The following is a 14629-nucleotide window of genomic DNA, read 5'->3' on the forward strand; positions in this document are numbered from 1 at the left end:
GCGGTATCCACGTTGACACGTGACTCTCCGTTATGCGATTCGCTCCGTGCAGATGTCTGGCGTGTCGACGTGGATCTTCGACAAAGTACTGGTGGGCAACATGCGCAAGATGTCGCCCTTTTGGTGCCAGCTCGTGCTCCTTGCCACCACTGCTGTACTGGCCGAGGTGGACACGTCCTTCGGGTTCGGCAGTCGCGTCGTCCCCGACATGCTGCAACTGGTAAGGGTGGAGGAAATTTAGTGCCGCGATCACAGAGTTGTGTAGAAATATTACCTGGCTTCAAAATCTCTGCAACTCTGTATACGGGTTGTTGCAGAAAATAAATTTGAAATTTCACAAAAATATGGAATAAACTAGTTAGTTTTGTCTTGTCGCTTACCCATGCACTTTATTTGCTTCTCTTTTTTTGTTTTTTTATCATGGGTACCCCTTACAGTCTTCTAACTATGGAACCTTAGTCTGTAAAATGGTTTTTCATGATCTGTAACGTTACTCCTACGCTAACAATAAACAAATTCGAAACGAATTCTGGCGCATTCCGCACCATCGGTTTCACCACCATGGACGCATTTCTTTTTTTCGTTTTAGCCGTACTTTGTGTCACAATTACCGTACAATCAATAGCACATCTTACACAGAGAATAGCGACAAGAACGACTACAGCAAACAGTAAAGATGCACAACAAGATTCATCGCTGCCTAGGCAACAGCGAAGAAGGTAAAAAAAAATCGTAACTCACAATGCATAACAAATTATTTTGCAAATAGAAAAAAGTGTAACACTCGACTTTGAAAAAAAAATGCAGATATAAGTGTAAGTTAGGTACGTAAACTATCACAGTGTACAAATCCCAAATAATTTAGTTATTGTAGACAGGATGGAAATTAACATATCGCATGCTCTCTGCAACACACACGTAGATGCGGCACAGAGTACAACACAGAGTAAATAATCTTTGCCTGATAGCCGAACCGGCGTAGCCTTTCGCATGTCTTACGTACGTGCAATACATGTTATGCTTATTTTGTAACCAGGCCGATGAGCTCCAGCAGAACGAGTTGTACTTGGCGCTGCCCGTGGTGATGCAGTCATCGTACGTGCTGCTCATACCCTACACGAGCATCTCGCTCATCTTCATCCACCAGTACACCGATATCGAATACACTGAGCTGGTGAGTGGCACCATAGAGATAGAAAGAAAGGGCAAGGAAGCCCGGTTGATGGCGGCGGGACATTCCTGCGTATTGCGGATGTGTCCGGCCACATTTTTTTTCTGCGCTAGTCCAGTGCCTGCTGTATTTATATGGTGCGGGCCGAGGCCTTTGTTTTTATTCATTTGCTGTCCTCACAATAAACAATGTCCTATAGTCAGGGACGCGCTATACGTCCACTGCTAGCAATGTAATCTCTGGCCTTATTTGGTCTACCAGCAACGTTTTCTTTGCTCATCAATCACGTTTAGACAGCTCATGTTGACGAGTGCATGCCGTAGAAGCTGTGGCCCGACTTGTGAGGTAGCCAAGTGCCCCTTCACTGTGATTCATCCCGTTTCGTAATTAACGTCTACGTCGTCACTATTTTTTGCTGCCAAATGTAAGCCGATGTCTGCTAGCGAGAACATTAGCTGTCAATAGTAGAAAAAAAAAAGACAGGGCTCAGAGCATGAGGTCTTCACAGACTCTGCTGCCTCCTTTCGCGCCGTGGAACTCCGGGCCATACAAGGGTCAGCAGAGTGAGGAGGAGAGGTCACCTCCCTCTTCGGAGATTTCTACGCGCGCGGGGACTATGATCACGCGCGCGGGGACTAACGGCTACGGCAGCCATTCTTGCGGCCTCATATTGCACTCATTAGTGGCGCCAGTATCGTGCAAGAGTCTTGAAAAGTTAAAATCAGAAGGCTGATTCTCCCCAAGTGCTGCAGAAGTACCGGAAATAAACATGCCGTTCATTATACTTCACTAAATGTACTTGATTAGGCTGTTGATGCCTGTCGTGGATTTTAGCCTAATCCAGCCAGTATCAAAGCCGTACCATGCTGAAAACATGGCCGAAGTTTGTTTTCGTTTTCTTGGTGTGAAATTAAAGAAGCGGTTGGCACCATTACTGGCACCAACTACTACTCTTCCCAGGGCAAGTAAAATTAAAAGCACAAAAAACGTTATCAGAACTGGAATTTATTTTCTTTTAAGGGCCAGTGGGACTCATTTGTCGTCAGTTCAAAATCTTCCCGAGCGTTGGTAGCCTACTGAGCGTTTTCTAAAACACAATGCGCTAGCGGAAGGAATACTGAAAGAAGAGACAAACCGAGAGACGTGTTCGTCTTTTTTTCTGTCTTCCTCCGCTGGTGCGCTGTTATTATAATGGATTGCCGACTAACTCGGCCACGCACCTTCCTCCCGAGTGCTCATCATCAGTTAGTTCTTCGAGGAACGGGACAAGACTTGCTCCATGCGTTGGGCCGCATACAGTCAGTAGGGCCTCACGTTGCTTCATGGGCTTCAGCAACCCGTCGTTGCATTTCGACGCACTCCAGCTTCTTATGACATCCGTGACCAACTGCACCGGTGCGACCTGGTGCTAGGATTATTGACGAAATGACGCACCAGGGCACCCCTGTGGGCACAGGTGTGGTTTGTCGAAGATGCCTTTAGATTTAGGTGCACGTAAAAGAAAAGCGGGTGATTCAACCTATTTCGGAGTACTGCCTCATGAACTTGGTACCTCATAATCTGATACCTCAGAACCATGTCATGGTTTTCACACGTAACACCCCTGAATATATATATATATATATATATATATGTGTGTGTGTGTGTGTGTATATATACAGGGTGCCCCAGCCATCATGCAGAGCACGATTTAAAAAAAGAGGAAAGGCGTTACGCGAAGCAAACCCAGTGTGTATTGTTTCCAGTACAGTGGAGAAGCCGCCAGTAATTTTTTCAGTACTGAGACTTAATTAGGTAATTGGAATTAATTATCTAACTTGAGAAGTACTGTCCTAATTATCAAAGTGTCAATGAGAAAGTTGTAGAGCAACGTGAAAAACTCCCGATACAGCTGTCTGTTGCTCAATACGTGCTACATAAATGTGTTTTTCCGAGTGTGAAAGAATCCCGCGAATACACGCAGAATTGCCGCTCGACTAGCCGCTCGAGGCACTTTGCGTGCATTCGCGGGCTTGCATCGCGGGCTTGTGCCCTGCATCTAGTAGAACATCTATAACTTGACGCCTGTGTTGCTCTTTTGCAGCTCGGGCTGTCCATATTTGTCAAGGTGGTCTCCAGCGTCTGCCTCATTTTCTTCAGCAATACCCTCAACCTGAGCCTTCCGGCCAGGGCCACCGACCTCATCACGGTCGCAAATGCGACCGCACCATGAATCTGAATTTTATTTTTTTCTTTCCTCGCACGAACCATCGTTTCCTCCTATTCTATTCATCCGAACGCGCACCATTTATCATTTGATATGGCTCGTAGATAATATTGTCGCATTCGAATCCCGCAGCCTACTTCTTATGCCTTCATTTGGTTGCGGGCTATTTGAAACTGAACGCGACATCTTGACGCTAATACATGATATCTTGCGCAACGTGACTTTGTAACACTAAATTGTGATTTCTTCTTAACCAATTACGATACTGTAGTGCTATTGCAGAGCACTGTTCACGTGATACCACGCATTTGTATGCGGAATGGTGCCTTTGACGAGACTCTTGCAAAACATGAAACTTATGTTACGGGCCCTTGCTCCATAAAAAATCTACTAACTAACTTATGATACGTGGATGCATCGTCTCACCGAAGCTGATGAGTCACCACGGCTTTGTGAAAGCACTATTCTTTGTTTTTCCAGTAGCGGGTGCTTTGAACATGATTTCGCGCCTTTCACGCTACCTTACGACGAACAGGTTCTGTGGTGCATCTCTTCCGCCCACTATGAGAAGACATTGTGGATCTGTAGTGACCTTTATCAGCAAGCAATTGCTTCAGTACATACTGCTGCTGCTCGTTAACACAGCCGCACCTCGTTAATTAGTTTATCACGAATTTCAGTGTCGCAGAAGATGCAGACGACTTGAAATGAATCTATTTATAGCTCGGTGCAGCATTACCAATCTATATAGACTACTAAACGTTCCGTTCTTTCACCAAACTTTTTTTTCCTCTCCCTCTACTCGGAGGGGAATCTGTCGTGTGTGCGATATTAAAAGACGCCACGTCTAACCCTCTTGCAGGTGACATCGCGGATTTCTGAATTGCTTTTAGTATACAAGCGTGACATCAATAAATTGGTAAACCAACTTGACTGCTGTCACTTGCATTCCTCGTCAAAATATTGTTAGTCAATATAAACATATGAAACTTACGCATTCATACAGCAGAATGTCGATGCAATAACGTTCCTATATTAAATTATAGTAAAATCTCAACAAATTCTTTGACTGTGGGAAGTCTCTAACTGCTACAAAGCGTGACGGTCAGCTTTGTTCAAAAAACAATTAGCAACAAATGTTTCTGAGTCCGAGTTGTGTAGCAAGCTCGAAAGTCTTAAAATGTATTTTTTAAGCACGAAATGATTTAAGCTCCCGTTCTCGGGGACCTTCGAGAGACCTTCAGCCAAAATCCTGAGCCGTTATCCGGGCACTCAAGACTAGAATGAAACGAGAGCTTCCGGGCATCGTTGGGAGAGCAAAACAAGATCATCCGGGCCACCTGTCAAAACTTAAGAAAATGCGGTCTCTGGCCCCCAACCTTTTGTACAGGACCGCAGTGGCGCACCGATGGGGGGGGGGGGGGATTCGGGGTTTGTGACCCCCCCCCCCCCCCCTGAGGCTGACTTAACCCCCCCTTTTGTTTAACCCCTTTTCTTTCCTTACGCATTTGAGTACTGCAACTAAGATGTACGACGCGCAATCGTCTGCACACTCGCAAAAAGCGCACTTTTTTGACAATTTACAGTGACGAAATCAAAATTAGTGCTGTTTAGATGGTATTGGCAAACTGTCAAACCCCCCCCCCCCCCCTCGCAGAGATCCTGGGTGCGCTACTGCAGGACCGCATATTACATATGCTAGTTACTGCCTAAACGACTTACAAAAGACATATTGCTTCCGATTTCTTTCTGATGTTTCTCCACAATATCACTCAAGCTGTAACTTCTACTTCGCTGATGTTTAAGTTGTCATTTCCAATAGCGACGTTCAGAAGGCAGATACAGTGCACCATACACTTGGTTGTCATCTTCTGGCGCTGATCCCGGCAGCGTCTGGCGTGCCGCAGATGGTTGTTTGGCCGAGGTGAGACTTGCAACGAGGTTCAGTTCAAAACAGCTTCATTACGGTTCAGTAAGCTTTCGAGCTTGCGTCGTGGCACCAATCTGCTTTGTCAGGTAGCCATTTCATGCTCACATCTACTCCATTACGGGAGGGTCATATTTTTTTGGGGGGGTGGGGTGGGGGGGGGAGGACGTTGCTTGCAGCCTTTTGTTGTTTTGCATTTCCTGCTCAATTATATCCACGGCTGCTGCTCTGGCCAAAATTACGGACCCAGTAGTTGCAAAGAAATGAATAAAGCGGGCTAACCAGAAGCATTCATCAATTAATAGGTGTCTCATATGGGGACCATTTGCATTAATCCTTTTGCCCCACGGGACAAAAAAGTTGGAGCGAGTGAGTCAGCTGCCACAGGATAAGTTTCCGAGTGACAAATGAGTGGTGCTTCCCTGAACTGCCAGCTCCAGTACGCCTAGAAGCACCAAAATATTCGTGGCTGCACAACCAATGCTTACCCTTTACGCATTACCAATGCAGAGGAGAACCGACGTTTCAACTCGTGAAAGGTGACAGTATGCTGTGGCGCTCACTTGTCTAAACGTTCTCTCACCCCATTTGAGCCACGTGGAGCGACTGAAGTTCCTGAAAAAAAAAACTTTCCAATTCGAAACACGGTAATCGGACGGATAGCGAAGCTGCAAAAGGGATTCGCACACCCCTTGTGAAGTCTCAAATTCTTGATTTGCCACTGCCCAAAATCTACCCAAGTCTTCAACCTACCTAAGCTTCAATATAAGCTTAGTGGTTATACTCTATTTCATAAGCGGAGTAAAAGTACTAATCTCGGAGAAAGTGATACATTTGAAAGGAGTCGGCTAAATGGAAGTGAACCAGATAAATTGAAGCGTTACCAATGGTATGGGCAGTGGCAAACCAGGAATTTGGGACTTCATACGCTTCATACATGGCTAACCGCACTTCGTTATTTGTTCCTGTTCCTCTCTCTTTCGCTTTTTACAGCAAAGCTGCATATGGCTACCCCGGCAAAGTTTCTGCGTCCATGAGTGTACACGGTCACGTCGACAAAGAAAAACTTTCGTCTCCCGAGCTAGTGTAATTTTGAGCTTCCGCGTAACAGAATGAGCTTTTCTCGTATGTTCTAATTACAATCCCAAGCTGTCATGTCTGCAGGTTGTGTGTAAGTCGTACTTTGCAAATATTGTGACGTATTTCACGTTGAGAAACTGAAGTTCAATAACGCACGTGCCCGAGGCGCAGGGTCTACTAGAATGAGTATATATATATATATATATATATATATATATATATATATATATATATATATATATATATATATACTGCACTCCGTCACCCCTGCGTGCGCCTGGGACGAATGTGTGCACACGAGGTATATATCTGTCCTGGATAGTGGACACTGTGTCCGTTGCATCGGTCGCGCAGAGTGCGCTGCGACCGTAATCGACATCAGCACAAGACAAAAAAAAAAAAATCGTGATGGTCACTTCGTGTATGCGGGTTACGCACAAGCGTATGGACGCCGCGAACGTGCACCGCGGCGTCGAAGCACCAACGGAACGGGCTTGAACGAGGTCGTGGACGCTACATTGATCGCGACACCTTGTGGTGGTGGCGCGTGTGTAACGTCGGTAACAGCTTCGCTGTACATACACTATCACCGGGTGAAATGCAAGCGCATTTTGTGAGTGAGTGAGTGAGTGAGTGTGTGAGAGAGTGAGAGAGTGAGGGAGTGAGCAAGTGTGCGTGCGTGCGTGCGTGTGCGTGGTGTGTGTGTGTGTGTGTGTGTGTGTGTGTGTGTGTGTGTGTGTGTGTGTGTGTGTGTGTGTGTGTGTGTGTGTGTGTGTGTGTGTGTGTGTGTGTGTGTGTGTGTGTGTGGTGTGTGTGTGTGTGTGTGTGTGTGTGTGTGTGTGTGTGTGTGTCACGACGGGTGGTGCTATGGCCCGACGTTGTTGGACTCGAGGCTTTCGGCGGCAAACCAAAGCCCACCAGAATTCGGTAGCAGCGAGTCGATGGACCAGAGAGCTCACCGACTGTGTACAACAGGGAGGAAGCTGAGTGGACAAACCTAAAATTTGCTGGGTGTCTCTAGATGCAGTAAGACTTGTGTCGAGTCTCACACTATCGTGGCGCGCCTTTGCGCACTGGCTCTTGGAGAAATTCAGCAATGTTTGCGTTTACATATACTGCCTGCACAAACATGCCTGCACAATTGTTGCTAGAAGACGAGTGGTCAAAGAAATAGTGAATGATCTAACACCGATAGGAGACGAATATTTAATGCCGTTTCCATAAGTGTCACACAGTAAAGCAGCGAAAAATCATTTCAAAGCAGTGTCGTAAATTTATTGAACACTTACAAACCACAACGTCCTTTCGTCGCACTTCACGCAGTATTAAGTGGCAGTATTTTGTTTATCGAGTTCGCAACAAATGATCCGCCATCCGACTATAGCAGTAAACATTCGCCTCCATGGCACCGAAGGGAGGTGATCATGTTCCGATTGTGCGATCAGGCAGTGTATTTCCTAAGCTCCTGCACAGCTGCAGCAGGCTGTAGAATGCAAATGTGATTAGAGTTGCGCAGCGACCAAGGCTCACCCCGACGTACTTACCGACTTACCAAAGGAAGATCGCATAATAGCAACAGGGGGCAGAACCAAACTTCAAAGACATTCGTTGCAATACAGATCCTGGTATCTGCGCATATTGTTGCTTATGGTTTCAAAGGAAAATTGCTCTACTTCTCGCTGAAGCGAGCCGACTATTACAATACAGAATAGCGTTGGTGGCAAGGTGCGACTGCGCTGTACTTACTTGCCGCAAAATAGCAAAATTGCTATAGGCACTTGAGCAACCTTTGGTGAAAATACGAATAACTGTCCTCAGCTAGGCAGTATATGCGTATACGCTTCGGTATAGTCCTCGTTATGGCTAAGTTAATTCCTCACTTGGGCAGTACAAATACAGCCCATGGCAGTTAAAGCATTGTGAAACATGCAGTTTCTAAGTGTTGAAACGGCAGCTGAGAACGTCACTCCTGCAATGATATGAAACGTAATTCACGCAGGTACTCTGGATACTCGCAATATTTATGCTTCGAGCATCCAGGCATATTACAGCGAGAATCGTTTACATCCCTTAAATCCCTTTAAATTGAGTTCTGCTTTTATAGATAAGCCACTAGTGATGAATATTCTAAGAAAGTCCATCCTGGGGCGTGTGAGCAATGCCATCAACGAGTCCGTCCCGGTCTACTGCCCGTCAGTAGACATGCCAAGCACGCTGGGGTCTTTCCTGCGAATGACGTCCTCAGTCGATCTGCGACAGTCGGCCACTCGCGCCACTGGTTGACTCGTTATAGGAACTGCCGTATCCATTCGATGAACGCCGCAACCTTGGTGTATCCGCCGAAGTGGTTTGGAGCTCCGCAACCTCGAGGCCCTCCCCAGCTGACGATTCCTTCCAGCACCCACACTCGTCTGTCGGCCACCGACTCGTCGACGAAGGCGAACGGGCCTCCGCTGTCTCCCGTGCAGGCGTCCACCCGTCCCTTGACGTAGCCACCGCAGAACATGTTGGACGTGACCGTCAGGGGAAAGCGGCCCGTCGCGGTAGGCGCGCTCGCACTCCTGAGCTGACACCACGGGGATCACGGCCTGTCGCAGGACATCCGCGTAGCTCCTGTTCTCGGTCTGGCCCCATCCGGTTGCCTGGAAGAGGAGCAGGGGCTAAGAAGACGATTCCGCGACTATACTCATCCTAATGCGCGACTGAAAAGGCTTTCGCCTTTTACAGCCCCCACTGCAAACGATCGAGCACTTCCTCTATCGCTGCTCCCGCTTCAACGTCGAACGTCACTGTCTTCGAGGACTGTTAGGGCAGCTATAAGCCTGACCTTTTACAGAGGAAAAAATGATCGGTGCATGTCCTCCCTAATTACCAGCTGAAAAAGACGCGCGTGCGTGTTTTAATGACATTCCTAAAATCAACAGACTAGAAAACAGCTTGTATAGTTGACACTTAAATGTGCCACATACACTATCTTGCACATTATAGTTTCCCTATCGTGCATGTTGTTTCTCTTTCAACGCCCCATCCTCATTTCCTCGTGTTGCATAGCGAAGTCTGGCCGGCTAACCTCCTTACCTTCACCTCTTTTTACCTTTTCTTTTTCTCTGTCTCCCTCGAATGTTTCTGTTTGGTTCTTCAGTTGCTATTTATTTTACGTTTCACTGCCCTCGATATAGTCTTCCCCTACCTTCAGAAGTCGGTTTTCATATTAAAAATATGTTCCCTAAATTCATTAGTTTTCTCCAATCGCTTGAGAGATTGACGGTTTTCTTCATGTGAGGTTGTAGAAGAAAAATTTTCTTCCCCCCCCCCCCCCCTCTCCCGCGAAAAGCAAGTCCTTACAACTGCTAAGTCCTGTTTCCCTGGCCATGTTTCCTACACTGTGTTTCAGCCAAAGAATTACACTGTCCTTCCTACTAATAAACGGTGTTAGCGAGATGTGTTCACAATGTGTGTATGTGTGTGTGTGAAAACTTTTTATTTACAAAAGTGTCACAATGTGTGTCAAAATTTACACAAAGCAGTTGTCTCCGCTTCACACGGTTTCAAAGTCACTGGGACCACTTAGATTTTTCCTACATCGTCATAATACACTGATTTCAGCGTCATCGCAATGTTTCACAACTACATTCTCAACTTGGCTGCATGTGGGGTCGTTCGTGTTAGATTTATATGAAACGTAAATTAAACTCTATTAACACACTTCTCACAGCTTCTTATGTGTCAACGTGTTTTACTCTGTCACGCTCAATGTCTCAAGACGCTGCCAACATCTCCCATCTCCCTGCCACATTTGTGTTGCGCTCAATGTCTGTAAAGCACGCCACACCTGTCGCATACTTTCAAGGGAGCCTGCCTCCTCGTATAAAGAAATGAAGGTTAATAACGCTTAGCTATCAAGAAAGTTGTGATTATTCATTTATAGGCTTGTGACCACCCCAACAGATGTCACAGTAATTAAGCTCTACAATTAATTACGTCCCTGTACATTTTGACTTTGATTTGAAGCATCGTACCTAGCTTAACGTATAACCAAGGTCCAGTGCTTACCTAATGTCTAACGTTTCACAGATTTCACGTAAGCATGCAAAACAGTCTAGGCATTTGCAGTTGAGCTAATAATGAACTGGTTCATATGTATGCTGACCACGCCCAGTCGGCCGTCGACGATGTTTGACTGCGAGGTCCTCTCGTTGGGCAGGCATATGGGCTGCACTCGACTGCTCAGCTCCACCGGCCTATCCAGCAGCACCATCGCGATGTCGGCGTCATATTTCACGGGATCGTAGTCATCGTGCACGTGGATCTCCTGGGGCTGCAAAACATGAGAGCGAGCGGTGGAGACAAGTTTAAGGGGAGCCTAGATAATTCCAAGTGTCGAATGAGTACAACTGTCTTTTCGCTCTTACCCCTAACGAGCATAACCCTGCAGTTACATAAAAATAGGCTGGTGATAACGATGATGAACCAATACGGTTCTTAGCAAGTATCGATCACCTGTATTTATATAGCAACTATTCGTCACGAAGTTCCAGAATGTAAATCAATCATACAAAATTAAGGAAATCATAGGGGAAGTTAAAAGCATTTTCGTAATTGAAATCGACAATACATTTCAGGATTTAGGTAAAACTTTCTATAGCCCTTGAGCAATCAAAGCAACTAAGCAATAAATTTCCGAATAACTCAATGGTCCATGTTCGCAAAAATGGTCCTATGTTAAAACTGCTCGTAGACGTCGTGCGTGTGGACCTCCTGAGGGTGCAAAACATGAGAGCCTGTGGTGGAGACAATGTGTCAAGACAGTTTCATGTGCCCACTGCAAACAAATGTGTTTGGCGAGACAGGGAACAGCGTCATTTCCAAGTTTGTTGAAAGCGGAGAATTTCAATTTTCTTGAAGGTGTTAGCGCACGCTAACACGTTTGAGTAAAGATATAGGACCAGATCGCATCTACATTAATTTGGCAAAATGCATGCTTATTGTAAGATATAAATTATTCATATTTAGTGCTGCGTCAATTGTACGACAACCGACGCCTTACTGATATTAGCATCGATTCTTCAATTGCATATTAGAATACGCGTGTACTTTGGCAACTTAATTTTCGTTGTTGTGTAGTGCTATCCCATTCCGCACATGTGTGAGCGCACGGTGGCAAATTGCTTAAATAAATGCGAACGTGTCTGCTGTGAATATACTGAGTTGGGCGTGATGTTCCTTCCTGCCTTGTCAATTTTATTCTTTTGTACGTGCAGCATGCTTTGGGTGCAGAATAAATAACCTCACGTAATCGCAGCCACACGCTGCAGCGTCTCATAACCCATAATTAGCGTGGAGATGTTAAACACCATAACTTTATTTACCACAGGCCAGAAGCGGACTTGTATTGCTGGCTTTGTCAAAATCTGTGACAGTATCAGATAATGTTCAACCCGTTCTTAATTCATTGTTCAATTTCAAAAATATTCTTAAGCTCTGCCAGTTAGCGCTGCTTCACGTTTGCAATTGAATTACCTGAAGACGGAAGCATTACTTGTATAATAAATTGCAATTTCAGGTAACAAATAACAAATATTCACTATTGGAGTGTAAATTTATTTTCATTAGGGCACATGTTGAAGCTGTGGAGATGAAGCCGTACAAGATTCAATTCATATGTAGTTAGCATCCAATTCTGACACTACATTAGCAGTTTAGCGCTATCCGCCCTCAAAACCCTTTGAAAATGCAGTCGTTTCCTTTTGTTCAGCTCACAACTGTGTGTGGTAAACTTTGGGAAATTAACAGCGAGAACCCTGGAATGTCAGTGTATTACGTAGCACATTTTGACGAAGGATATATCGAAAGTGGTACAAGTCCCGCGGTGTCCACTAAGCAGATGTGGCTTCACAATTGACCGGCTTCAGTTTTGGACTTGCAGCCTATGTCCTAAGGTGAGCAACTAAATGCTTATGAACGATACTACTTTCAGAGTAAGTCTGGCATTGTCATTTGCCTTTAAAATAGTATTCCCGTATGCGGGCAGACCACCTGTAGAAACTGAATCGCACTGTAGGTGCGATTCAGCCAAAGTGTATTTTTCGAAAATCGGCTGTAAAGAACAAAAATACAGTATTTTAAAGCCGCAAAACATGTGCACAATTTTTTTTCGTGTTAGAACTACACGTTAAGTGAACTTGAAGTAAGTTTCTTACTGCTGTTTTATACGTCACTGTCACAATGTGCTAGCACTGCATGTGTTAGCACTGCATGTGTTAGCACTGCATGTGTTAGCACTGCATGTGTTAGCACTGCATGTGTTAGCACTGCATGTGTTAGCACTGCTCATCGGAACACCTCCGGCCGCGATGATTTTCCCGGTGATGCGAAGGGAAGAGGGCGTAGCCGCGACGCCACGTGAAGACGCTTTCCTCTGGTTGCTTGTGTTCTCCGCGCCTTCCTTGTCCGCGAAAGCTCTCGCCTGCGTTCTAACTGCGCCTCGGTAAGGCAAAATCGAAACGCGCCCAGCGTGTCGACGCGCTCGCTTGCCCGCGTAAGTTCATAAGTCGAATTACCCCTCGGTGGCGTTTATTTGAACATTAATGCTTTCGTATTCACAACTCGTGAATGCTTAGGTGTCCACGAATTTTTTCTAAACCCCATCCCAAGAACCACATCACCGGCAGACAGCTGCTGATTGACAGTCTTTATGTTCGACCGGTACGCGTAGTAGCATCGTTGTGATATCGAAAGAGAGCGGCACGGCCTCTGCTAAAGTGGGCCGCATCATTCTGACGTGTAGCTTGTGCTACGCACGGTGCCTTCAAAAAAAAAAAAAAGAACATGGGCTTCCGAGATCGCCGTTGTGGACCAGCCATGGACCCGCAGCGCTGATGTCAGACGCGATGCCGCAACTATACTCGACGATAGCCTATAGATACAGCAGAAGTTCAGCCCGCAAAACCACACCGCTGTTGCTCGCTCTCCCTAGGTGCTCCAAAACATAGTACTAGACGACGATATACGTTCGCTTCAACCTTGAGTTGGACAGTTCTGTATTTACCACGTCACTATATAGAGCAATGTGTACTCGCGTGCCGAGCTAGCGCAATTAGCGTTATTACGATAGAATACTCATTCTTTACGCGAAGGACTCGATTTTAACTTGCACAATATGTGTAATATCGTTTTAACAGCGGAGCTGTTTAAGCTCTTGGTTAGGCCACGTAGTGCGAACAAAAAACTGCGCCTGGCGATGGCGTCACGTCACCGCGCGTTGGCCAGCAACGCCTCGCACAGCTGGTGCGTCAACGATACGTTGGACTATAAAGTGGCCTTTACAATACTCGGGGTCGGCTAAGCTTGGCTAAGAACCAGACAAGCCGAACCAAGCTAAGCAAAGGAAAGCAAAATTAAAGGTAGGGAAGGGCCACCAGCTTCGCTGTTTGCCCAGTCTTCGCACCACTTAGTGTGAAGCTGCACCTAGTTTTTTCCCCGCTTTTTTTTTTCTCATTTCTTCCCCGCGTGCGGCTGCTATCGTGCATATAATGCGTGCCCACCTTCAAAAAAAAAAAAAAAATCGGGTCCCTTTTCGAAGTCTATCTGTTGCGCAAGAAACGTAGTCGATACTCACAGTTCGCACTTGCACGAAGGCGTCGTCGAGGGCGTCGTCTCGGTGGTACTTGCCCACGTAGATGCGCAAGTCCTTCGGCGCGTGTAGATTCCCGCGGCGGTCCCTAGCGACGCAGTGCGCTGCCGTGACCACCCAGCTCTCGGAGAGCAGCGTGCCACCACACTGCAGGTCCCAGGCCTTCTCCCCCGTGGACCACATGGAAAGGCCCACTTGCCACGGCCACTGGCCGGCCTCGCTCACGTTCCCGTGGTAGATGAACGGCGACCGCGGAGAGTCCGAGCGGCCGCACACTGCGGTTCAGCAAATAACGAGGTGCTATACGTCAGACTCATTTTGACTATAGGTGGTGTCTTATAACTCATTAAAGAGCGAATGTAAATTGTTGCGTAAACCGCATTACAAATATTAGTCATTATATTTTTCAAGGAAGCATCAAACCAGGTTTAAGAACTTCGGAAAACAAAGCAAAACAACAGGTCAAAAGAATTTGGATATTTCCAGTGATTTGCCAGTTTCGATTGGAGAAAGTTGGAAAACCAACGTGTTCGGTGCGTTGTGTAACGAGTGAGCTTTAAAATCAAAGGAAATGCTAACCAGCAGGACGAAGCAGTATTTTCTGTCTGGTAA

General features: G+C 46.2%; 1 protein-coding gene across 1 annotated transcript in view; it reads right to left on the reverse strand.

Annotated features, from left to right (window-relative positions):
* Positions 1–7637: 7637 nt before the first annotated feature.
* LOC119445940 (limulus clotting factor C-like) overlaps positions 7638–14629 on the reverse strand; it is a 33168-nt gene continuing 26176 nt past the window's right edge. Inside the window, 4 exon segments of the mRNA XM_037710245.2 lie at positions 7638–8920; positions 8922–9026; positions 10535–10702; positions 14003–14292. Coding sequence (XP_037566173.1) covers positions 8672–8920; positions 8922–9026; positions 10535–10702; positions 14003–14292 — 812 coding nt within the window. The 3' untranslated portion in view covers positions 7638–8671.

This window comes from Dermacentor silvarum, chromosome 3 (assembly GCF_013339745.2).
Source record: "Dermacentor silvarum isolate Dsil-2018 chromosome 3, BIME_Dsil_1.4, whole genome shotgun sequence".
In the NCBI taxonomy this organism is placed as follows: Eukaryota; Metazoa; Arthropoda; class Arachnida; order Ixodida; family Ixodidae; genus Dermacentor; species Dermacentor silvarum.